General features: G+C 45.2%; 1 protein-coding gene across 10 annotated transcripts in view; it reads right to left on the reverse strand.

Annotated features, from left to right (window-relative positions):
- The window catches only part of LOC105464318 (EF-hand calcium binding domain 6), a 308,413-nt gene that overhangs the window by 214,172 nt on the left and 68,829 nt on the right, over positions 1–25,412 (reverse strand). For 7 of the 10 annotated variants that reach the window (XM_011712096.2, XM_011712098.3, XM_011712097.3 and 4 more), the window contains 3 exons: positions 14,630–14,766; positions 10,475–10,587; positions 4,879–4,944 (listed from right to left, as the gene is read on the reverse strand). In XM_011712096.2, the coding sequence (XP_011710398.2) occupies positions 4,879–4,944; positions 10,475–10,587; positions 14,630–14,766 (316 nt within the window). The remainder of the gene's footprint in view (positions 1–4,878; positions 4,945–10,474; positions 10,588–14,629; positions 14,767–25,412) is intronic. The other 3 variants (XM_011712104.2, XM_011712099.2, XM_071080700.1) reach the window with 1 other exon arrangement.

Raw genomic sequence — 25,412 nt, forward strand, 5'->3', positions numbered from 1 at the left:
ACTTTGAAAGGAATCTTTTTTGAGTAGTAGGTCTCAACAGTGAGCTTAAAATATTCAGTAAATCATGCAGTAAGCAGATGTGCTGCCATCTAGGCTTTGCTGTTCCATTTACAGAGCACAGGCAGAGTAAAATTAGCATCATTCCTAACAGCCCTAGAATTTTCAGAATGGTAAATGAGCATTGGCTTCAACCTAAAGTCATTAGCTGCATTAGCCCCTCCCAAGAGGGTCATCCTGTTCTTTGAGACTTTGAAGCCAGGCATTGACTACTCTCTAGCTCAAGAAAGTCCTAACTAGCATCTTCTTCCAATATAAAGCTATTTTGTTTAAAATCTGCTGTTTAGCACAGCCACCACCTTCATCAGTGATCTCAACTAAGTCTTCTGGATAACTTGCTGCAGCTTCTCCATCAGCACTTGCTGCTTCATCTTGGACTTTTATGTTATGGAGATGGCTTCTTTCCTTCAACCTCATGAACCAACCTCTGTTAGATTCCAACTTTTCTTCTACAGCTTCCTCATCTCTCTCAGCCTTCATAGAATTAAAGAGAGCTAGGGCCTTGCTCCGGATTAGGCATTGGTGTAAGGGAATGTTGTGGCTGCTTTGGTCTTCAATACAGACCACTCAAACCTTCTCCATATCAGCAATAAGGCTGTTTCACTTTCTTAATAGTCGCGTGTTCACTGGAGTAGCACTTTAAATTTCCTTCAAGAACTTTTTATTTGCATCTACAACTTGGCTGATTGTTTGGCACAAGAAGCCTAGCTTTTGACCTATCTTGGCTTTCGTCATTCCTTCCTTACCAAGCTTAGTCATTTCCAGCTTTTGACTCAAACTGAGTTCCTGTCACTCGAACACTTACAGACAATTGTAGGGCTGTTAATTGGCATACTTTTAATACTGTTGAGTAGCAGGGAATAGGGAGACCTGAAGGGAATGAGAGAGCTGGGGAATGGCCAGTTGGTGGAGCAGTCAGCACACACACAGATATGCCTGTATTTTCTTTGTTTGGTTGATACCCTGGGGCCTGTCTGGATTCATTGGCTTTTTGGCTTTTTCTAAACAAGTTAGTAAGGGGGGAATTCAAAGTAGCCAATCCCTGGTTCAAATAAAACTATTTCCATCACAATCCAACTGTCTTAGCCCATTTTGCGTTGCGGTAACAGAATATCTGATACAAGGAATATCTCTTACAGAATCTCTCTTATAAGGAAAGAGGTTTATTTAGCTCATGGTTCCAGTTCAAGATTGGACAGCCACATGTGGTGACTTCTGATAAGGGCCTTGTGCTGTGTCAAAACATGGTGGAGAAAAAGAACAGGAACAGTCCCCAAAGGCGATGGGCAACCCTGCCCTGTGGCATTGCTAAGCTTAGCCTATGACTCCACTCTAATGGGTTGGAGCTGCACACTGTTGTCTACAGCTTTTCCACATGGACATTGCATGCTGCTAGTGGCTACAGAGTTCTGGAGTCTTGAGGCTTGCTCTAGCTCTGACCCCCCATCTCCACTCAGCATTGCCCTAGTAGGGGCTCTCAGCAGTGACTTCACTCCTGCAACAACCGTCCACCTGTGTCCTCAGCCTTTCTGGTACATCCTCTAAGATCTATCCGAAAGGTGGAGCCCACTATGCTGCTACAGCTCTTACATTCGGCACACCTGCAGGATTAGCGCCTCATAGATAGTGTCAAGGCTTACTACTTGCACCTTCCAGAGCTGTGGCATAAGCCATATCTGGGCCCACTTGAGCCACAGTGTGCTGCCACCAAGCTTTACAGCTTGTACTTTTCAGAGAAGCACCTAACCCACAGCTGAGGCCAAGGAGCCCTGCACCAGAATGTCGGGGGCAGAGTTCAGAGGTGGCCCTGGGCAGCAAGCCCATCGAGTAGGCTCTTTAGGGTAATTGTCAAAAAACATTCTGCCTGCCTACAGCTTTGGGTCTGTGATGGGAGGGTCCTTTCTATTTATGCTCATCTGTTTAACAATGAGTCACTCAGCCACATCCTTATTCTGTTCTCATCAACATGCTTTTTCATCCTGCATGTGGCCAGGCTGCACTTCCTTCAGGATTGTACGTTTTATCTTTGTCATCCCTTTGCTTCCAAATCTCACTGCAAGTGGCCAAAAGTAACCATGCAGCAGCACCTTGAACACTTTGCTGCTTAGAAATTTTTCACCAGATATCCTAGTTCAGCACTCTCAAGCTCAGCCTGTCACAGCACCCTATGGCATAGATACAATACAGTCAAGTTTGCAACTGTATAACAAGGATGGCCTTTACTTTAGTTTCCAGTACTTTGTCCCTCATTTCCATCTCAGACCTTGTCAGAATGGTCTTTACTGCCCATATTTCTTTTTTTTTTTTTTTCCTTTTTTTTTTTTTTTTTGAGAGGGAGTCTTGCTCTGTCTCCCAGGCTGGAATGCAGTAACAGGATCTTGGCTCACTGCAACCTCTGCCTCCTGGGTTCAAGTGATTCTCCTGCCTCAGCTTCCCAAGTAGCTGGGATTACAGGCACACGCCACCACGCACGGCTAATTCTTTTTGTATTTTTAGTAGAGACGGGGTTTCACCATGTTGGCCAGGTCGAACTCCTGACCTCAAATGATCTGCCTGCCTTGGCCTCCCAAAGTGCTGGGATTACAGGCATGAGCCACTGTGCCCCGCCTACCATCCATATTTCTATCAACATTCTGGTCACAACCACTTAAGTAATCTCTTAAAAGCTCTAGACTTTCTCTTGTCTTCACTTCTTCTAAGCCTCACCAGAATCACCCATAATGCTTTGCTCAAGGTAATCTAGGCTTTTTCTAGCCTGTTCCTCCAAATACTTCCAGCCTTTGCCAATTACCTAGTTCCAAAGTTGCTTCCACATTTCCAGTTATCTGTATGGCAACAACCCCACTTCTCTGTATCAATTTTCTATCTTAGTCCTTTTTATGTTGCTATTACTACATACCTGAGACTAAGTAATTTACAAAGAAAACAAATCTATTTCTTACAGTTCTGGAAGTTGGAAAGTCCAAGGTCAATGGACCACACCTGGCTGGCTTCTGAGGTCCTCATGCTGTGTTGTAACATGGAAGAAAGCATCACAGGGCAAGAGAGAGGCACGATGAGAGCCAAACTGGCTTTTTTTTTTTCTTTTTTGAGACACAGTCTTGCTCTGTCACCCAGGCTGGAGTGCAGTGGCGTGATCTCAGTTTACTGCAAGCCCCGCCTCCCGGGTTCACGCCATTCTCCTGCCTCAGCCTCCCAAGTAGCCAGGACTACAGGTGCCCACCACCACGCCCAGCTAATTTTTTTGTACTTTTAGTAGAGACGGGGTTTCACCGTGTTAGCCAGGATGGTTTCGATCTCCTGACCTCGTGATCCGCGCGTCTCAGCCTCCCAAAGTGCTGGGATTACAGGCGTGAGCCACCGCACCTGGATTTTTTTGTTTTTTGTTTTTTTGAGACAGAGTTTCACTCTTGTTGCCCAAGCTGGAGTGCAATGGTGCGATCTCGGCTCACCACAACCTCCGTCTACTGGGTTCAAGTGATTCTCCTGCCTCAGCCTCCTGCATAGCTGGGATTACAGGCATGTGCCACCACACCCAGCTAATTTTGTATTTTTAGTAGAAACGGGGTTTCTCCATGTTGGTCAGGCTGGTCTTGAACTCCCAGAGATCTACCCGCCTTGGCCTCCCAAAGTGCTGGGATTAAAGGGGTGAGCCACTGCGCCTGGCCCAAACTGACTTTTATAACAGACTCACTGTTGTGATAACCCATTAATCCATTCACGGGGGCAGAGCCCTCATGACTCGATCACCTCTTAAAGACCCCACCTCTTAATGCTGTTACAGTGGGGATTAAGTTTCAACATGAGTTTTGGAGGGGGCTAACATTCAAACCACTACACCAACCCAGAAAGAATATGCTGACACCATGAGATTGACACACTGGGGCTAAAGGTTTTGAACTGGTAGGATGGCAGCGGGGAAGATGAGCAGCTAGTGTCAGCAATTCAGCCTTTCCTACTACACACCAATAAACAGGCCTCTGTCTTGACAGCCTCAAGGTACAGATTTAATATTATATGCCCCATAACCCCAAACTACCACATCTTTAATTTGGAACATCCACAAAATGGTTTTGCCTCCTAACTGGAGGATTTGAATTTCAATGATAAAAGTTATAGGATAAGTATTCAATGGGAAAAACAGGATGGAACTAAGATTTTATTTTACAATGAATAGAGGATAGAAGACAACAGGGATGGGCCAATAGGCTTTAGACTGTGGTACCAGTTAGGAGGCAGCAATGAGAATGTAAGCTAATGCTGCAAAAACAGGAATATACAGAATGACTGGATATATAGCTTACATTGGATCAAATCAAAGATGCCTTTCATTTATGTCTTGGGAATACATAAAATAACACATTATTAAAAATCTGCTGCCAATTATTGATAAAATGCAAAAACAAAAAGAGATGTCCATAGCAAAACCGAAATTGCATTCTAGAACTTACCTTCTTATAATATCTAAAGAAATAAGGAAATGAAAAAATGTAAAAATTCAACAAGAAAAAAAAAGCCAGCATAAATTGAAGCAAAAAGAAACTGACTATGAGTAGACAGAAAGTTTTGCTTCCAATTTTGGTGGATTAGCTCATACAACCCTCCCAGCAGATAACATTTAAAACTCTGGGCAAAATATAAACAGAACACTATCTGGAGGCCCTGGGGAGCAACTGAAAGCAGATATAAACTGAAGCTGGCACTTGGAAAAATGAAATCTTACTCAGTGAGTTTCTTGTGATTTGGCTTTTTGCCTGAGGGCAGGCCCCAGCTGGAATCATGCTAAGTGGCTAGAATTTGGATATAAATGCAGGCTCTTACCAGTTTTAGGAATTGGAAAACAGAGTTCAGGCCTCCCACGGTGGCCAGAAGGCACAGAGAGAAAACCTAAAAAGAAGAGAGGCATAAAGGGGGGTCTCCAATATCTGTGAGTAAACTTTGCCCAAATCTCTGGCCAACTCCTGAACTACAGATGTGCAGAGAAGACACCAAGCTGCCCCTCTAGGGGGAAAATAATAAAACAAAGATTTCCCACCTCCAGGACGACAAAGTTTAGAGTTTGAATACAGTCAAGTAAACTGGCTGCTAAAACAAACAAACAAATCTTCAGAACATAATAGAATCCATAGTTTCTATAATGTAAAATTATAGAAATTTACTATATCCAGAATAAATTTCAAAATTATGAGACAGAAAAAAAACCTCAGGAAACTGTGATTCACATTCAAGAAAAAAGGTCATCAATAAAGACCAACCCCTTACTTCTTATGGTATAATGTTGAAAAAAAAGTTTTAAAACCCAAACCCTGAGATAAGCTAGATGTTGGAATTAGCAGATAAAAAGTTTAAAGCAGCCAAGTGCAGTGGCTCATGCCTGTAATCCCAGCATTTGGGGAGGCTGAGTGAGGCAGGAGGATCACTTGATGCTAGGAGTTTGAGACTAGCCTGGGCATGATAGTGAGATGCCATCTCTACAAAAAATAATTTTAAAAATTAGCCAGGCATAGTGGCATGCCGGTGGTCCTAGCTGCTCATGAGGCTGAGGTGGGAAGATTACTTGAGCCCAGGGGTTTGAGGTTGCAATGAGCTATGATTGTAACACTGCACTCCAGCCTGGACAACACAGCAAGACCCTGTCCCAAAAAGAAAAAAAAATTAAGCATTTAAAAGTTCTTAAAACTGTAAAATAACAGTGTTTGAGAATGTAAAAGAAAACATATTTATACTGAGTGAACAGATAGGAAATCTCAGTGGAACAACAGGAGCTATAGCAATGTATTACGTGTTTATGGTGTATGTAAAAGTACAATGTAGGGCAGCAATATAACAAAGGATAGGAGAGAAGAATTGGGAAAACACTGTTATAAGGTCCATAAACTGCACATGAATCACTATAATAGTACTTAGAGGTAGGTTCTGATTAATCAAAGATGTATATTATAAACCTTATTAGTCTGCTTTGCATTGCTATCAAGGAATACCTGAGACTAGATAATTTATAAAGAAAAGAGGCTCATTTGGCTTATGGTTCTGCAGACTGTACAGGCATGGCACCAGCATCTGCTCGGCTTCAAGAAGTTTTTTTTTTTTTCTTTTTAAATTACACTTTAAGTTCTGGGATACATGTGCAGAACACGCAGGTTTGTTACATAGGTATACATGTGCCAGGTGGTTTGGTGCACCCATCAACCCATCACCTAGGTTTTAAGCCCCATACGCATTAGGTATTTCTCCTAATGCTATCCCTCCCCTTGCCCCCCACCCCATGACAGGCCCTAGTGTATGATGTTCCCCTCCCTATGTCCATGTATTCTCATTGTTCAACTCCCACTATGAATGAGAACATGTGGTGTTTGGTTTTCTGTTCCTGTGTTAGTTTGCTGAGAATCATGGTTTCCAACTTCATCCATGTCCCTGCAAAAGACATGAATTCATTCTTTTTTATGGCTGCATAGTACTCCATAGTGTATATGTGCCACATTTTCTTTATCCAGTCTATCATTGATGGGCATTTAGATTAGTTCCAAGTCTTTGCTATTGCAAATAGTGCTGCAATAAACATATGTGTGCATGTGTCTTTATAGTATAATGATTTATAATCCTTTGGGTATATACCCATTAATGGGATTGCTGAGTCAAATGGTATTTCTGGTTCTAGATCCTTGAGAAATTGCCACACTGTCTTCCACAATAGCTGAACTAATTTACACTCCCACCAACAGGGAAAAGTGTTCCTATTTCTCCACATCCTCTCCAGCATCTATTGTTTCCTGACTTTTTAATGATTGCCATTCTAACTGGCATGAGATGGTATCTCAATGTGGTTTTGATTTGCATTTCTCTAATGACCAGAGATGTTGAGCTTTTTTCATATGTTTGTTGGCTGCATAAATGTCTTCTGAGAAATGTCTGTTCATATCCTTCACCCACTTTTTGATGGGGTTGTTTTTTTTTTTTTTTTTTTTTTTGTAAATTTGTTTAAGTTCCTTGTAGATTCTAGATATTAGGCCTTTGTCAGATGGATAGATTGCAAAATTGTTCTCCCATTCTGTAGGCTGCCTATTCACTCTGATGATAGTTTCTTTCGCTGTGCAGAAGCTCTTTAGTTTAATTAGATTCCATTTGTCAATTTTGGCTGTTGTTGCAATTGCATTTGGTGTTTTAGTCATGAAGTCTTTGCCCAGGCCTATGTCCTCAATGGTATTGCCTAAGTTTTCTTTCAAGAAGTTTTTCACTGGTGGTGGAAGGTGAACAGGGAGCAAGCACATCATGCGGCGAGAGAGGGAGCAAGGCAGAGGGGGAGGTGCCTGTCTCCTTTAAATACCAGTTCCTGTGTGAACTAACAGAGCAAGAACTCACTCATCACCATGGGGAGGGCACTAAGCTATTCATGAGGAATCTACCCCAATGACACAAATACCTCCCACTGGGTCCAACCTCCAACACTGGGGATCACACTTCTTTCCTTTTTTAAATAGAGACAGGGTCTCACTAATGTTGCCTAAGCTGGTCCTTGGACTCCTGGCCTCAAGTGATCCTCCTGCCTCAGCTTCCCAAGTGCTGGGATTACAGGCGTGAGCCACCATGCCTGGCCTGGGGATCACATTTCAACATGAGATTTGGAAGAGACAAATATCCAAACCATATCACCCTAGAACAAGCACCAAAAAATTTGATAATAAATAAAAAGTCAATAGAAGTAAAATGGAATACAAAACACTCAGTCTTTCCAAATTTCATGGAAGTATGCAAACTCTCCAGGAGTGGATAGTGAAGGAAGGAGAGGAACATAATGCACACAAGGCAGAAATCCCACTGTGGAATAAAACGTCACTTCAGATACAAAATTACTTTACAGAATCTCTCTCTTTTTTTTTTTTTTTTTTTTTTTTGAGACGGAGTCTCGCTCTGTCGCCCAGGCTGGAGTGCAGTGGCGCAATCTCGGCTCACTGCAAGCTCCGCCTCCCGGGTTCACGCCATTCTCCTGCCTCAGCCTCCCGAGTAGCTGGGACTACAGGCGCCCGCCCCTGCGCCCGGCTAATTTTTTCTATTTTTAGTAGAGACGGGGTTTCACCATGGTCTCGATCTCCTGACCTTGTGATCCGCCCACCTCGGCCTCCCAAAGTGCTGGGATTACAGGCGTGAGCCACCACGCCCGGCCGAATCTCTCTATAAGAACGTGAACTCAGTAAAACAAGAGTTGAATGGCAGATCATAAACCAACAAAATAAGATGGAAAATAATATTGTAGACCTAAAGAAACAACATTAGAGATCCAGTAAATAAATTAGAAACAGCTAAGAATAGGATAGACCTTGGCGAAAATCAAGTTACAGGTATAGATAAAAGATCTAAGATGATCACTGTGAATACAGAGGAAAAAGACAAAGAGAATGAAGTGCAGGGAGAGAATTTCACAGACAGGAAAGACAACGACCATCCAACATAAGGACAATCTGCTTCCCTGAAGTTAACAGTCTGGAAAATGAAAGCTGTGTTCAAAGATCTATGTCACTAAACATTCTTGGGATAAAGAGAGAATTGAGTTTGCAGATTGAAAATATACTATGATCTGAAAAACAGATGCAGAAGGTACAACACTGAGACATATACCAGTTACGCCACTGACATTCAGGGACGGGCTGGGCGCAGTGGCATACGCCTGTAATCCCAGCTCTTTGGGACTGTGTATAGACAGGAGGATCACTTGAGCCCAGGAGTTTGAGATCAGCCTGGCAACATAGTGAGACCCTGTCTCTACAATTTTTTTTTACAGTTAGCCAGGCATGATGGTGTGTGCCTGTGGCCCCAGTTACTTGGGAGGCTGAGGCCAGAGGATCACTTGAGCCTAAAGTGCTGGAATTGTTCAAGAGGTTGAGGCTGCAGTGAGCTATGACTGTGCCACTGCACTCAAGCCTGGGCAACAGAGTGAGTGAGACCTTGTCAGAAATCAGAAAGAGGAGAGGAGAGGAGAGGAGAGGGAAGGGAGGGAGGGAAGCAGGGAGTTCCAGGATAAATGACTCTTAGGGCAATCAGCGAGAAAGCAAATCATTCATAAGAGAGAAAAAGAAGCAGGCCTCAGATTTTTCCACAGTCAAACTCAGTACCAGAGGGCAATGGACCAAAGTCTACAACATACTGAAGGGGGAAGATGTGACCTGTGGACATTATATCCAAGATATAGAGCCAGGATGTATTCATCATTTTCTTGAGTGTCATTTAAATGTCTATTCTTCTGATACACTCAAGGAAAAGTAAATTCTTACAGAGAACAGCGTCTATATAAACCCATTTTTACAAATGTATTTCTTTCTGCCTAGCTCCTTTCCATATATGTGCCATGGAGAGATGCCAGGAACCCTGTGGACAGTGGTTATTTCTGGGTAGTGGGCTTGGTTAGATTGTTTACTTCAATCTCTTCCTCGTCGCATTGGCACCTGCCTCACGCGGCTGTGGGGGATATAGAGGCGACGCAGGAACATGCTTTGCACGGCGCCTGGCACGGGAGGCTTCAAAAACTAGAACACTGGAGTCTGCTATAAGCAAGCTTGGTTAGTGGAACCAGGCTGAAACCTGAGAATCTGTCATTTTTCAGCTTGCTAGTGAGACGGATCTGAGAATCATAGAAGGTGCTCCATGAATATCTGCTGCTCTGAATTAAGCTGAAACCAGACAGCGACAACCCATTTTGAGCGAACCATTCACAGGCAGTCACTCCTGAAGCACCAGAGCACTGAGGGGAAATCTTATTTAAGGCGAGGAAAATGACCAAAGGCTGGGAAGGGGGAAGATCCAATTGCATGAGCCATACATTGATCCTTAAAGAACTGGACCCTGCCTCTCTCCAAAGCTACCCAACAGGCCGACGACCCTGGGTGTCGTATGGAGGAGGCTGGGATAAAGACTGTTCACACGAGGAAACGTGTTCTGTCTCAAGGTTATGTCTAATGACCTGGGTTTGCATGTCTAACATAACTGGAAATTACTCAGCTATTTGCCCTTTTCTGTTAAGATTTTTCCCATCATTAAAGAAAAAAAAAAATTGAAAATACAGAAGCAGCAGAAAGAACAAAATCACACCCGGGGACATCTCACTTAAGGACAACCTGAGTATTTTGGAATATTTTCCAATCCGCTACAGATATTCCATACACATCTTCTGTGTTATTATTAACTCTTCATGGATATCCTTGTTCCTGGCTATAGATTTTAACCATGTGGCTATATTGTGACTCATTTAGCCTTTTCCTATTCTTAGGCATTGACGTTATTCTTATAAATAATGATACCATGGCTAGCTTTGTAGATAATGTATTTTCTATATTTGAAAGTATTTCCTCAGGAAAGATTCAAAGAAGAGGAATTACCATGCCAAAAGATATTGAAATCTTTAGCCATATACTTTTAAAATACTTACCTTGATTTCCAATACAATATCTAAGGTTCAAGTCATTATTTATGCTGAGATTCTTCAAAAACACATTGTAATCTACTGCAGTATCATTGTGGATGTTGTAGTGTTTCGAAAACCTAAAATACAAATGTTCTTTAGCAATGAGAAATTATGAATCTAAAATGAAGCAAGTGTTACTAAGGTATTCTTTACACTCGGGCTGGCATTAATTTTAATGTCTGTTTCTAGCTACAGACGGAATTGAAAAGTAAACCCCAGAAAATGTTACTGTCAGATTTTTTTTTTTTAATGCAGCCACTTCGAGATCACTTCTTTAGCCTACAGCTGGATGCATCGAGATTACAGTGAGACAGCAAACGTTGCTGGACCTGTTGAGAAATGGCCAGACCTAGACAGCACCTAAGGAGTTTCTCCTTGCTCTGGCGGGAGGGGAGCTGGGGCGCAGTCTGCACGGCAGCCGCCTCTCCACTCCAACAGCAGAAGCAGGTCCCACTTGCCTTTAATAATTGGAGGGAAATGAGTCAGCCAGCACAAAATTTCCATAAGCAGGGGAACGGAGAGCTGGGTGGAGGAGCCAGCAGAGATGATCTCGACTGAGCATATCCTTTCTCTAGAGAGAAACTGAGGCCCACAGATGGCATATGGTTTCAAAACAGGGGGTGGTAGAGGGAGCAAAGTTTCTCTTGAAGCATTCTGGGATTTTTATATGTAACATATAAAATAAGACTTTTTAAAACAACGAACCACTGTCTATCCCTGAAATACACTGATGTACACACACACACACAGACATATATATGTATATATATGTTTTTGTTTGTTTTTAGACAGAATCTCGCTCTGTTGCCCAGGCTAGAGTGTGGTGCTGCAATCTCAGCTCACTGCAACCTCCACCTCCCTGTTCAAGTGATTCTCATGCCTCAGCCTCCCGAGTAGTTGGCATTACAGCCATGCACCACCACGCATGGCTAATTTTTGTATTTTTAGTAGAGACGGGTTTTTGCCATGTTGGCCAGGCTGGTCTCAAACCCCTGGCCTCAAGTGATCTGCTCACCTCAGCTTCCCAAAGTGCTAGAATTATAGGCATGAGCCACTGTGCCCAGCCGAGATAAACTTCTTTTAAAGTTAAGATAAATAGGATGTTTGAATTTTTAAAATAAATTTTCTATTATTCAAGTCTTCCACCTGATAAATGGTTTTCTAGATCATTTTTGTCTTATTACATTTCTAAAAATTGACGGGTTTTAAGTTTTTGGTTATATTATCTCCATATGTGTTGATTTCTATAATTATGTGATCTCATACTGCTTTCTAAAAATTTAGTAATTATCACTTAAAGTATTTGTTATTTTTCTGTTTTCCAAATTTAACAAAGAGTAATGTCATGTAGTTATTTCAATGCATACCTTTTTTTCCACTTTGATGACTCTTGCCTATTGTTTTAATAAGATAAATGATCTCTAGGTGTGATAGCTGCCAGATGTTAGCAGTGAAACTCCCTAAACAGCTTCATCTTTCATCCAAGGTCTCTGTCTTGTGAAAATGAGGTAGTAAGTTTGAGAAACCAGAAGGCCTAATTGAGGGGAGAAGGGTATGACTCCAATCAGCTCATAAACCTCTCCAGCATCACCACCTGTAACTGGGTTTCATTCATCTGCTCAGGCAACAGGCTGAACTGTAGTGATTTGTTTGCTGGTTTTACAAGGCTGCTCATAAATGATTTCACCTATTTCAAACACGCTGGCCTCCAGGGCAGCGGAGAGTAGGCTGGAGGGAGATGGGAAACACAAAACTCAATGGGTTTGGGGATATCCCAATTAAATAGAGGACTTGGTAACTGTATCTCTGGCCTCTTGTTTTATGTAGGTTGGACAGTAGTCTGCTGCCTAAATGCAACAGGTCATCACAGGGTAAAGGGCATTCATGGAGTCTTTATGATGATGAGATGGTCACTGTGAAATCAGCCCTACTATGTGCAAGCGTGTCACAGGCATGTTATGTACATTACATTGAGTCTTCACCCCAGCCCTGAGAGGTGGGCTGCTCAGTCCCCATTTTTTTTTTTTTAGATGGAGTCTCACTCTGTTGCCAGGCTGGAGTGCAGTGGTGCGATCTCAGCTCACTGCAACCTCTGCCTCCCGGGTTCAAGCGATTCTCCTGCCTCAGCCTCCCGAGTAACTGAGACTACAGGTGTGCACCACCATGCCTGGCTAATTTTTGTACTTTTAGTAGAGACGGGGTTTCACCATGTTGGCCAGGATGGTCTCAATCTCTTAACCTCGTGATCCACCTGCCTCAGCATCCCAAAGTGCAGGGATTACAAGCGTGAGCCACCGCACCCGGCCAGTCCCCATTTCTTTAAGAGAAAACTGAGTCTTGACAAGGCCCAGGAGCTACCCTGAGGCCCTAGAACAAGGGAGGAGAGAGCACAAACTTCACCTCCAGCAGCCTGACTTCAAAGCCTGGGCCATTTGTACCACACCAAGAGCCGAATGTTGAAATTAAATAGAAAGCTGTTAGATAAAAGAAAGGATTCAAAAATGCATTGTGTTTCCTGCTCAAAAATAAAAAAGACAAAGTTAATACTGAAGCAGCTTCTCCAGGAAAGAGTATATTCTTGAGCTTCAATAAGAAAAGCATTAAAGCAATTGAAGAAATGGTCTACTTTTGATCTTCTGTGTTTCTGAGTCTAAAGGAAAGCAATTCTATTATGTTCAGTTTCTCAAGCCTTATCATGAAAATAGCATTGTTTTTGAGGCTTAAAAAAATCTCAAATAAAAATTTGTGGAGTTCTTTATTATTCAATACTTATGAGATGGGGAAACAGACAGTAACATTTTTTATAGATTTACTAGGTTGGAGACTGCAGTGCCAAACACAAGGTTTATTGTCAAATAAAACACTGTTTTGTTTTTTGATTGCCTGTTTTAGAAGAGCGCTGCCTCTGTTCTATAATTGCGTGCACAAAATTATTTAATTTGTTTTGTTTGGATCTTATTCTGGACACTTTCCCAGCCGGAAAAGATGTAAAAATTAAAACATCTATTATATCTTTTATATTCTGAGGTGGGTTATAAAGAGAAAAAAAAGAAAAAGACATTCAAAAGAGTAGGAGATGCCATTTTTTAAAGTCTGCCTGCTTTTCAGGCCCTGCAGCATCAGTAACATGTCACATGCCCTCTAGACTTCCTTGCCTCAGGGGCAAATTCTTCCTCTCTGCTTCTAGCAGCAGCCACACTGTCTTTATGAGATACAAGGAGCTACCGGGACCCATTTTCATAGCAACTTAGAACACCAGTGCAATGCGAAAAGCTTGGGCTCCGGGTGAAATGAGGCTTGGTGCTTTTGTTAATGGTCTGGTGGGTATTTAGAAAAGTGTTTGGGAAAAGGCACGAAGAGGGAAAGGACCTCTCGGCTGGGTACTGTAGAAATTAAGCTAGACATGGGCCCATCTTCCAGTGGCTTTCACTCAAAACTCAAATAGCCACAGAAGCCAAACATTTGGCTTCTTCTGAATGATCTGGAGTTTATAGACGGCTCAAAAAAATGCCCGTGCAGGCTTGTGTGTGCTGCCCTTGGAGTCGGGAGCAGGTGGTGGTGGCGTTCAAACGCCATGAAGCAGCTAAATGTTCTGCTGTTCATCATCCTCCTGCCCCACACCCCTGCACCTCAGCAACAACAGTCCTCAAAGGAAAATTAAGTCTCCGTTATTGTATCAGGATGCAGAGCCAACGGGGAGCACAGCAACAACGCGTGAATCCTGAAATTTGTCATTCTTCTCCTAACCCCAGGCTTTGAGTAAAAATCAACAGTGAACTAGAAATATGTGGGATGGGGGGCGGGCACAGTGCCAAGTGGGGAAAGAGACAATTGGTGATGGATTACTCCAATAACCTGGATGTGTTCAAAGCTGCGGGCCAGAGGACGGACCCGAGGGTGCTTCAGGAATGAGAACCATTAGCTCTCATTTTTGAGAATGCATGGGGAGCTTTAGGAACACGAGAGAATGTCCAGTGAGTGCCTCTTTGAGAAACAAGGTGTGTGTGTGAGGTGGGGGGGGACGAGAGATAGATGGAGCCAATGAACCCAACAGGTCTCATTTTGAAATTGGTTAAAAGTTCTACTGAGCAATCTCTCACCGTGCCTTCATTTGCTTACTTTTCGTATTCCTCGTCTCTTAACTTCAAACAGAAGGTCTCCAGAACTCTTCTTAGCTCCTGCGGTTGAACCAGTCCAGTCTTGTTAACATCAATGAGCTTAAAGGCTTTCAGAACAGTCTTAATGTTTTTGAAAACCTATGTATAAAAAGTGATTTAGGAAAAGTCAAAAGATCTAGTGTTAGAAACCAAATGGTAATAAAAATGTGAAAGGTTTTTTTAATACTTTTTATAAAATAAAATGTTTTCAAAGACTCACAGTGGTGGGCACTGCAAAAATGACATGTCTACGGAAAAAAGAACACTTTGCATTTATTGAATGTTTTCAAGGCAATTTTCTCTGTAAATGGTCTCAGTAATTTAAAAAAAAAATCTTTCTGATGTAAAGCAATAAGTCTCATACACAATTCATTCCCTTTTAGGGCCGTATGAAAAAATCTTTTTTGTTAATTGATACTTAAAAACTACAGTTCTGGCATGGCTGGACTTGTACAATTTTTATTTTTCACAGCCATATGCAAACTATTTTTACTAGGAGCTGGAAAATATGACTGTATATTTCAACCCCTCTAAATTTTTTAAAGATATCACAGAAAAGTTTTGTAGAGACTTCTCCAAACTCAGCAAATGATATTTAGTGGGTAACAGATGCACATGACATTAGGATAGACCCTGTGGACCCGCAGGGAGCACCCAGTATATTTATTGGGTGCACAGATGCACATGACATTAGGATAGACCCTGTGGATCTGCAGGGAACATCCAGTTGTGCTCTTAGCCTTAAACTACTTATATTCAAAGGAAAGAAGCACAGAACTGTGTGATGGAAGCCTTTCAATCCCTCTGAAGGAGGTACCATTTCCCCAGCGTTAGATATGGAAACTGACTGCTCCCTGCTCACACTCCACATCTTGTTATTACCAAGGACTGCTGACTCTGCACAATCCAGCCCCACGCTGCAGCCGCCCACCCCCCATCTTTCCAGCTCACTCCCTTGGGCGCCCAGAGCTCACACAGCCTTGACCCACTGGGCGCTCCCCTGGGCTCCTGCCTCCCTCCACACTCCTCCACGCCTCTCAGCCTCACTTCCTTCCTAACCCTCCCATCAACACCTTCGCCGCTTGGCATATATGCTTGACTCCCTCCTCCCCTCTGCCCCCTCCTACTCTCTTGGTGAGACCCTAACCGGGGGTAAACCCAACTCGCCACCTCTTCCAGACCCATCCAAACGGCCTGACATGGCTGGAGAGAAACACATCACGAGCACCTCCCTGGCTCTCCTAACTTGAGACCATTAACTCCACCAGAACGAGTGCTACGTGGTAATCCCACCAGAACGGGTGCTGGGTGGTAATCCCACCAGGACGGGTGCTGCGTGGTAATCCCACCAGGACGGGTGCTGCGTGGTAATCCACCCCATACATCATCACTCTCACACACACATCCACAGATACATGCACACACACCATCACTCACACGCACATATATTCACACACACACACATACACCTGTGCATATACTCACATACACATCATCACTCACACACATATATTCACACAGATACTCACATGCACACACACCATCACACACACATATATTCATACACATACATGCCTGTGCATATACTCGCACACACCATCACTCATACACATATATTCACACACACACATATATGCACTGATACATGCACACACACTATCACTCATACACACATATATTCATATACACACACACCTGTGCATATACTCCCACACACTCACACCATCACTCACACACATATATTCGCACATATATTCACACACACATGCACACTCACACGCATACACCTGCATATACTCACATATTCACACCATCACTCACACAAATATATTCACACACACTCATACATGCAGATACTCATATGCATACACACCATTGCTCACACACACATATATTCACACACCTGCATATACTCTCACACACACACACAGGCATATACTCACACACTCACACCATCACTCACACACATATATTCACTCACACATGCACATATACACACACACCTGCATATACTCACACTCACACCGTCACTCACACACATATATTCACACACACCTGCATATACTCACTCACACCATCAATCACATGCACATATATTCACACACACATGCATGTACTCATACGCACACACCTGCATATACTCACACACACATCACTCTCACACACACATTCACACACATATGCACATATAATCACACACACACTCACATACACCATCACACACACATATACTCACACACACACCACCATTCTCACACATATATTCACACACACCTGTGCATATGCTCACATGCACACACACTTGTACATATAATCACACACACACTATCACTCACACACATACACACACACGCACACGTTCTCTTGCACATATACTCACACTTGCATATACTGTCATACACACCATCACTCACACACACACACATATACTCCATCCACACAGCCATTCCCACCTTCTACACTCTCCTCCCGCCTCCTGCTTTACTGACAACCTTACCTCTTATTTAACAGAGAAAACAGAAACAACTAAAGGACAGCATTCTCATTCCCTGCACCCACTTGCAGCTGGCCTGCTCCATCCCCAGATGAGACAGATGCCTCCTGTCCTGTTGTAAGGGATCAAGGGATGAACCTCCGTGATCCTACCTATGGCCAGGTGGGGCCACGTGACGCACATGACCCTGACCCTGTCCCCAGGCGAGGAAGTGCTCCTGCCCGTCCTACTCCCTCTCAGGTCACCCCATGAAGATGAGCGGTTTCACAAACAGAGCCTCCCTCCTTGCCTCACCTCTTCCTCCAGTCACTCATTCCCTTGGACTGAAATCCCCTCAAGATTATCTCCAATGTGTCCCCCTCTCTTAAAACCTCTCCAGTCACTTTTGTCCACACTACTGCACAAACACTGTTCTTGTCAGTGTGACCAAAGACTTCCATCTTGTCAAACCCAAGGGCCACTTCTCAGTCCTCATCTTGCTGTCCCAGCAGCCGCCTTTGACACAGCTGCTTGGCCCTTCTTCCTTGAGGCACTTTTGCTGCTTAGCTTCTAGAGCCAATGCTCTCTCTCCTTCTCCTCCAGCCTTCTTGGAGTCTCCTTCTCAGTCTCCCTTGCTAGCTCCTCCTCCTCTTCCCATCTCCAAGCCTGCAGCATTTTAGTACTCAGTCCTCAGCCCTCTCTGCTTCTCTGACCACAATAACTTCTTGGTGGTTCACTCCTGTGGCTTCAATGTCCCACTGATGACTCCCACGTGTTTGTCTTGAGCCCTGGACTCTTCTCAGAGCCCAGCTTAGAATATCCAACTGCCCATTTGACGTCCACCTTGAGACTCTAACAGACATCTCAGGTTTACCAAACCCAAGCTGCTCTACCCACACTCTCCTATCCCAATAAACGGCAAATCCATTCTACTGGGTTCCTTTTTGCTCACATCCCATATCCAGTCTACCAGGAGAGCCCATCGGCCCCTCCCTCCGGACCATTTCCAGAATTCAATCATGTCTTACCACCCCCAGCCCGCTTCCCCCCACACCCCAGGCTAGTGCAAGCCTCCTGCTTGGTCCTCCAGCCTCCACACTTGACTCCACGAAGCAGCCAAGGAGTTTATATTTAAATGTGAGTCTGAGCATACCCTCCATGGCCAAAGCCCCCCAGGGCTCCCACTCCACTCGCTGTGACCCACCAGGCCACACTCGACTGGCTCCTGGCCACCCCCTGGCCGTGTCTCCCTCCACCTGTCCCCCGCCTGCTGCTTTCTGGCCGCACCAGACTCTGCTGCTCCCCATGACTGCTTGGCCCCTCCCGCCTCAAGGTGCTGGCGCTTGCTGCTCCTCGTGCCTGGAACATTCTTCCCGGATTCTCACTGGCTCACTCCCTGGCTTCATTCAGGTCTTGGCCCAGAAAGGCCCTCCCTAATCACCATGCAAATTAGGACTCCTCACCCCCAATCCTCTTATCTTTTCTCCAAACCCCTCTTCAACTGGCATCGCCTCCTTTTATCTTTATGGTCTGTCTCCCCCTCTGAGAGCAAGGGTTGTTCATGGCCCCAGCTCTAGGACAGCACCTGGCACAGTGTGGACACTCAGTGAGTATCTGTCGGAATGAATGAATCTGTCTCCTCTTCACCTGCCTGGAAAAGAGCCACGCTCTGCGGAAGCCTTGTGTTATGTCTGCAACTGCCTCCTCAGTCGACTGGCCCAAGCATTCAGGACCAATCCTGAGTGCAGTCATGATGACATTCAATGTCAGGCTTACAATAACATGATCTTCGCACAAACATGAACTGAACGGATGTCTGTTATGTGCAGAGCCCCGTGCTTAACTCTATACCAGCCTCCTGACTAGAGAACAGCTTACAACCAAAGAACATTGGCTAACATGGCCTCAGTATCCAAAAACCGGGAATACTGAGTGCAGCCTAGAGGGAAAGGCACCAGCAGAAGCAAAACCGGCTCTGGTGCCTCTGTCCTCCACTCCACCGCTCTGCCTAAAAGAGGGAGCCTCAGCCACTGACAGCTCCTGCTCTCATGGTCAGATAAAAATCTCAGCACTTTGTCTGCTGCCAAAGCCAGATTCACCTCCTTTGGTAAAATGGAGGACATGAGGCGATGCGCTTTTTTAAAACCCCAGAGCAACCCATATGGATCTCCAGCGTGAGCACCGGGAAGCGGCAACCTGGCAGCGAGCTCACACCCACCAGAGCGACGTCTCCAAGGCTCTTATCATTTGTCAGACTGAAGTTTGGCAAGGGCTGAAGAATTGAGCTGCAGATGGTAAGGCTTATCAAAGGCAACAAAGTTAGGGCCGTGGTGTCCAAGACTTGTCCCACACAGGGGAGGAGAGAAGAAAAAAGTAAGAAGGAGGAATAAAATGGCTAAGCTAAGGCCCCCGACAATAGTGACTGTGTGCCCCCGCCCCCGCCACCCGCCCAACCACGGTCTCTGGGCTCCAGCCATGAACGACTTTGAATTCGCAAGGGTATTAGGGCTCTTCTCACCCGCTGTGAGCTCCTATTTATAGACGGTCTGACCCCTGCTTTATCCGCCCCTTCTCACTCTGCCTCGGTTATGGGGCCTCTTCCTTCTTTCTTACATGCACCAAGCTTGCTCACGCCTCCCTCCCTGCCTTCGTTCAGGTCTCCATCCCACGCCGCCACTGAGGCCTTCCTTACTCGTCTATTCGAAAGCGCACCTTCATCCTCTGCTGGCCGCTTGCTTCATTTTTCTTCTTAGCATTCATCAACACCTGGACCATTTCCTACTTATTTCTGTAGCTGTTTATTGTCTTTCTTCCTCCATTGAAATGTAAATTCCACAAAGCAGGAAGTTGGTTTTGTTTGCTGCCATATCTTCAGGGCTCGGAATAGTGCCCGGATGCAGCGGATGCCCATAAGTACGTGTGCAGAGTGGATTTGCATGCCATGTCTGTGGCCTTTCCCTGCCCTGCCACTGTCCACTCTGGGGTAGGATTCGGTATCTTCTCTTCTGGCTTTCCTAATTATCCCTCCATCCAGCCAGGGGTGGAACCCTGACTTCCACCCTGCCATCTTGGTTTATTTCTGCCTGCACTTGGTAACTAGCTCCTTCCCCTGGGGGCAGGGAGGCCTGGCCCCTGCTCACCTGTCATTCCATTCTACCCTTAAAATCCCCAGCGCCTGGCGGGAGGAGTGCTCAGAGAGCCAAATCCACTGAGAGAGGGAAAAACCGCTGCACAGATAACAAAAGGGGAAAGGTCCCTGCTTCTTGCAGCCTCCCTCCGAACCAGCATGCCTCTCAGAAAAGAACATCTTGCCCCAAGTATCACCTGACGTCATTACCCATGGAGCCCTAACTACCTTCATTCCAGGTGCGGCAAACTACTGCCCACCACCTGATATCGTACACCTGCAAGCTAAGAATGGTTTTAACATTTTTAAATGGTTGGAAAAAAAATCAAAAGAAGGCTAATATTTCATGACATGCGAAAGTTATGTGAATTTCAAATTTCAGCATCCACAAATAAATTGTATTGGCACACAGCCATGCCCACTCATTTACATATCATCTAGGGACTGCTTTCCCCTCCAAGGGCTGAGTGGAATAGCTGGGAAGATATATACTCCTGAGCCCTTTATGGAAAAAGTTCACTGACCCATATTCCACTCCCCCACCCTACACACCACCCTCGCTTACTTACATCTGAGTGGGTGAGGAAGTTTCAGGGGAGTTCTTTGTGCACAAACATGAGGAAGAGCACTTAAGATTTTAAAAGGAAACCAAAGCAACAGCTAACTATGCCTTAAATTAAAGGCTCAGAGCCAGGAAATGAGCCCGTGTGGTCCCAGAGAGTCTCGTCTCAACCCTCTTGCCCCTCTCCTAGCCAGAGACCTGGTCCCAGCCCCACCCTGTGCAGCCCCTGCCGAGCCTGGCGCTGATTCCAGCCTGGCTCCCTGAGCCCTGCTAGGGGCCATATGCTAGCCTTGTGCCTGAGCAGGTGCTGCCCTCCCGGCACCCCCACTGCATCCTGGCCCCTCCACTGTGCCGCAGCCCCCACCGCAGCACTGCACAGCCTGGGAGCAGGATAGTATCTGACCCTCTAGGTGTCCTCAGAGCCAGGTCTGGGTAGCTGCTCAGACCTTGGCATGATGGCTGAAGCAAGTGATCTAGGGGAGGACCATGAGACTAAACCCACTGGGCTCTTCTGCCTGGAGAGCAAGGCTGGGGAAGGCAAGACAGAAAGCTCTGGATTTCCAAAGTGCGGCTGCATAAGCCAAACCCATTACCTAACATTTAAAGCAAGGAAATGAAGCCCCAAGTCACATAGGAGTGAAGTAAAAGGAGGAAGTGATCACTAAAAATAAAAATAATAAATTTTTGTAAAAAGTAATAGCAAGACTTAAAATATTCAATTAAAAAGATTTAGGTGAACTGATGAAGGGCAGAATTATAAATGTTACTACAAGAAGCAGAGACTGTCTGACCTTTAAGATGAAAGCCAGGGAGTGGGGAAAATAAACCCTCTCCCAGGCAGGGTGGTTTGCCCCACTGAAAGGCACATAACTGCTCTGGGCTGGAGCGACCCCCACTGGACAATCCCAGTGTATCAAATCGCCTCTTTGCCTCCTTCCTCTCCACAAGCGACCTGAAGGGCAGAATGATGTAGTGACTAGTCACAGGCTCTGAAATGAGGCTTCGAATCCCAGCTCTGCACCTGTTATTCAGGTAACCTAGGGAAAGTGGCCTGATTCCTCTAACTTCAGCTTTGTTGCCTGTGAAATGAGAACGAATAAGGATATAGGTGTGTGGTGTGTGCTTAAGATGAAAGGAGCTCATGTGTGCAGGTGCTTCACACATGGAACACGTTCAATAGATGGTGGTGAAATGAGAATTGCTGACTGGGATCAAAGGCCAAGGATAGAGTTCCAAATAACCACACACCCATGTTGGGGAATATTAAGTGGCTGAACCAGCATTACTCTCCCCAACCCTAGTCCCTCCTTCACCCCTCACCCTCCACAGCACCATTGCCCAGACTAAGATAACAGAAGCCTAGAGATGGAGGAAGGTCTTGAATAGGCAGGAGTCCAGAGCCAAGACCAGGGCCTGGATCAGTGAATAACTATTAAGTGGATGGATGGATGGATGGATGGGTGGGTGGGTGGATGAATGGATGGATGATGAATGGATGGGACAGATGGGTGAATGGATGGGTGGGTGGATGATGGATAGATAGGTAAATGGATGAATGGATGAAGGGATAAATGATGAATGAATGAATGGAAGGGTTATGGATGGATGGATGAATGGATACATGATGAATGAATAGATGGATGGGTTAAGGACAGATGGATGGGTGGGTGGATGATGGACAGATGGGTAGATGGATGAATGAATGGATGATGAATGAATGGATGGAAGGGCTATGGACAGTTGGATGGGTGGATGGATGGGTAGATGGATGATGACGGATGGATGGGTAGATGGATGAGTGGGTGGGTAGGTGGGGAGACTGCAAGCCAAGACAATCCTTGTAGAGACAGGACAGGAACCTGCAAAAAGGGTAGACAGGCATCTCATTTCCCAGTGGATTCAGTGATCTGCTCTGCACCTACCTGGGAAGAGGAACTGAGACTCAGACAGAGACAGCAGAGCAGGGCAGAAGCAGCAGATGAAAGCAGCCTGAACACCTGTTGTTGGTATGGACGGGACTTGTGAATTTCCCATAGGTTAAGAGGACACCACGAAAGGTAGAAAGCTTGAGCTGTCCTGTTCCCAATGGACTGCTCATCAGGGAAGGGGACCCAAGCAACCAAAGGAAATGAGCTGGACCACCAGGAGTGGGAGCTGAGGTGGTCCAGAGGGGGCTAAGTCAGGGCCGATCTTCCTCAACAGGAAGTTCAGAGGCCCCCAAAGCACTGTCCTAATTACTCCCCATGGGCCCTATAGGAGAGCTTCCCAGAGAGGACCCAGGTAAGGGAGAGACAGACATGCTCTCCTTCCCCAGCCCTCATCACAGACCCCATGATCTGGGGAAGACAGGAAGCAGAAAGAGGGAGGGAGGTACAGCCAGTGAGCAGGCCCTATCCACTCCAGGGCCCTCAGGTTGGGAGGACCCGAGAAGGGCATGCCGAAGTGCCCCACACTTGAGCTTTAAACTGAACCCGCCTGCACTGGGCCGGTTCAGACCTAAATGTGGCCAGAGAGCCGCCAGATCTGCCAAAGATACTCCTATGGGACGAGAGAGGGAGGTTCAGCAGTGTCTGGTGGAGAAAACTGAGAGCTAAGAAATCAAACTGCTTCATATTTGTACCCCACTGAGTTCAGATGGTTCCATAAACCGCTAACCATGGATGCTATTATTACTCCAGAGTTCTTTGTTTAAAATTCTTTTTATAGCACTTTGAGCTCCAGGAAGGAAAACTGTGAACTCAAATAAATCTGACCACCCAAGCTTTAAAGAGGATGAGAAAAGGCCGAATACTTCCTCTCTGAAGCCCAGAATTCCCACTCCGCCTGGAAAACAATCCCTCTGGAGGCCTGGCGCTGACGTGGCCCTTCCCGGAGGCAGGCCAGGCTTCTTCAGGCCAGAGTATAACCTGCAGAGGAACTTAAGCCTTCTACAATTTCATTCTTATTGGCTTCCATGTAGCTTTCTCTGTGCAGCTCCTCACTCGGAGCCACTTTTTCTCGCCTGGCTTCTAAGAGAATGGGTCAGGAACCGCATCCCACCTGCCTGCCTGTAGACTGAGCCCCAAGGGGAGGGGCTTCGGGCACCCCCACGTCTTGGCTCAGCAGCAAGCGGAAGAGTTCAGCGCCCACGGCTGCCAGTCTGGCACCTTTCTGTCTCCACCACTCAATTCATTTTACATTTAAGAAGTACAGATTTGAAATGAAACCATGAAAAAGGATTTCTCTTACAATAAACACATCAATGCTCATTTTCCTTATTATTCTACTTTTGGCTATTTTGTATAAAATCTTTAATTAAAGTTTTTCTTTGAAATTGTCATTATCAACCCAGAAGAAAGGAAGGGGAAAAAGAACAACACAGCTGTGCAGATATGAAGCACTATTCAGGACTAAATGAACTGGAACGAAATAAGTAGCTTGACTGTTATGTTCTTAGTTTTGGCTCTGTATTCTCAATAGCACAGTCTAACTTGTCACTTTATATCGATTCCATCTGTTTACACTCTGCAGAGTATTGGCTTCCTACCGTGAACATTTCCTATTTACCAGCTGGTAGAGATGCGCCAAACCAGATAGGAAAAAATTAGACTGCATTCAGAACCTCATAAACACAAACTTCCAATCCAGGGACAAGCGGGAAGGGGGGGCCGGGCATCGCTCACCTTTCACAAAAGCCTCGCCTCCCTACCTCTGGGCTGACGCTCTCACTGCTCTGGCAGTTGCCCTCACAGGCCAAGGACTATGAATTTCTTTACTGAACATATGCATACCCTACCTTTACCCAAATTTCGAACAAGCTTACCTAAAAAGATACCCAAATAAGACCCACAAAAATGGAGAAAAGAAAGCTGACCCCGAAAAAATGAGCTAAAGGAACCTAAATGTCATAGTTGACACAATGAAGCAAAACTCTGGTTTGGGGTCTCCTTGCAGCCAAGGTGAAGAGGGAAACTTGTGCTTATATAAAGTCGACAGGCTACGTGAACCTTTCCCCACATTCGATTTTTCATTTTTAAAATGCTTACCGGTAATGTATAGCTTACAGACTTCTATTAAGAAACTCTAGCTATGCATTGAACTTATGACACAGCTATAAAAGGTGCCCCATCTATATACTGAGGGACTTCTGAGAGTGCCAGGCTGGGTGTGGTGGCTCATGCCTATAGCCCCAGCATTGTGGGAGGCTGAGGCAGGAGGATTGCTTAAGGCTAGGAGTTCAAGACTAGCCTGGGCAATGTAGTAAGATCCCATCTCTATAAAAAATTAAAATTTTAAATTTAAAAAAGCATTGCTGATCTATAAGAAATGTTTCCTTTCTTTCATTTCTTTCTTACCCAGCCCACACTCATAGGATGAGTGTTCCACCTCAACTGCCACAGGCCAAGAATCTTGGGGCCCCTAAGAGCCCCGGTCGGCCTCAGCTCACTCACAGGACAGAGCTGCACACCAGCAGGGGCAAGCCTGGAAGATCAGGAGCCACCACCCTGACCCAGCATCCTGCTGCTTGTCTGGACCTCATGGGAGAGGATGCTGCTTTGAGAAAGACAAACCGAAGAAGACTGTTTGGGTTACGTGGAAAGCTT

This window comes from Macaca nemestrina, chromosome 15 (assembly GCF_043159975.1).
Source record: "Macaca nemestrina isolate mMacNem1 chromosome 15, mMacNem.hap1, whole genome shotgun sequence".
Classification (NCBI taxonomy): domain Eukaryota; kingdom Metazoa; phylum Chordata; class Mammalia; order Primates; family Cercopithecidae; genus Macaca; species Macaca nemestrina.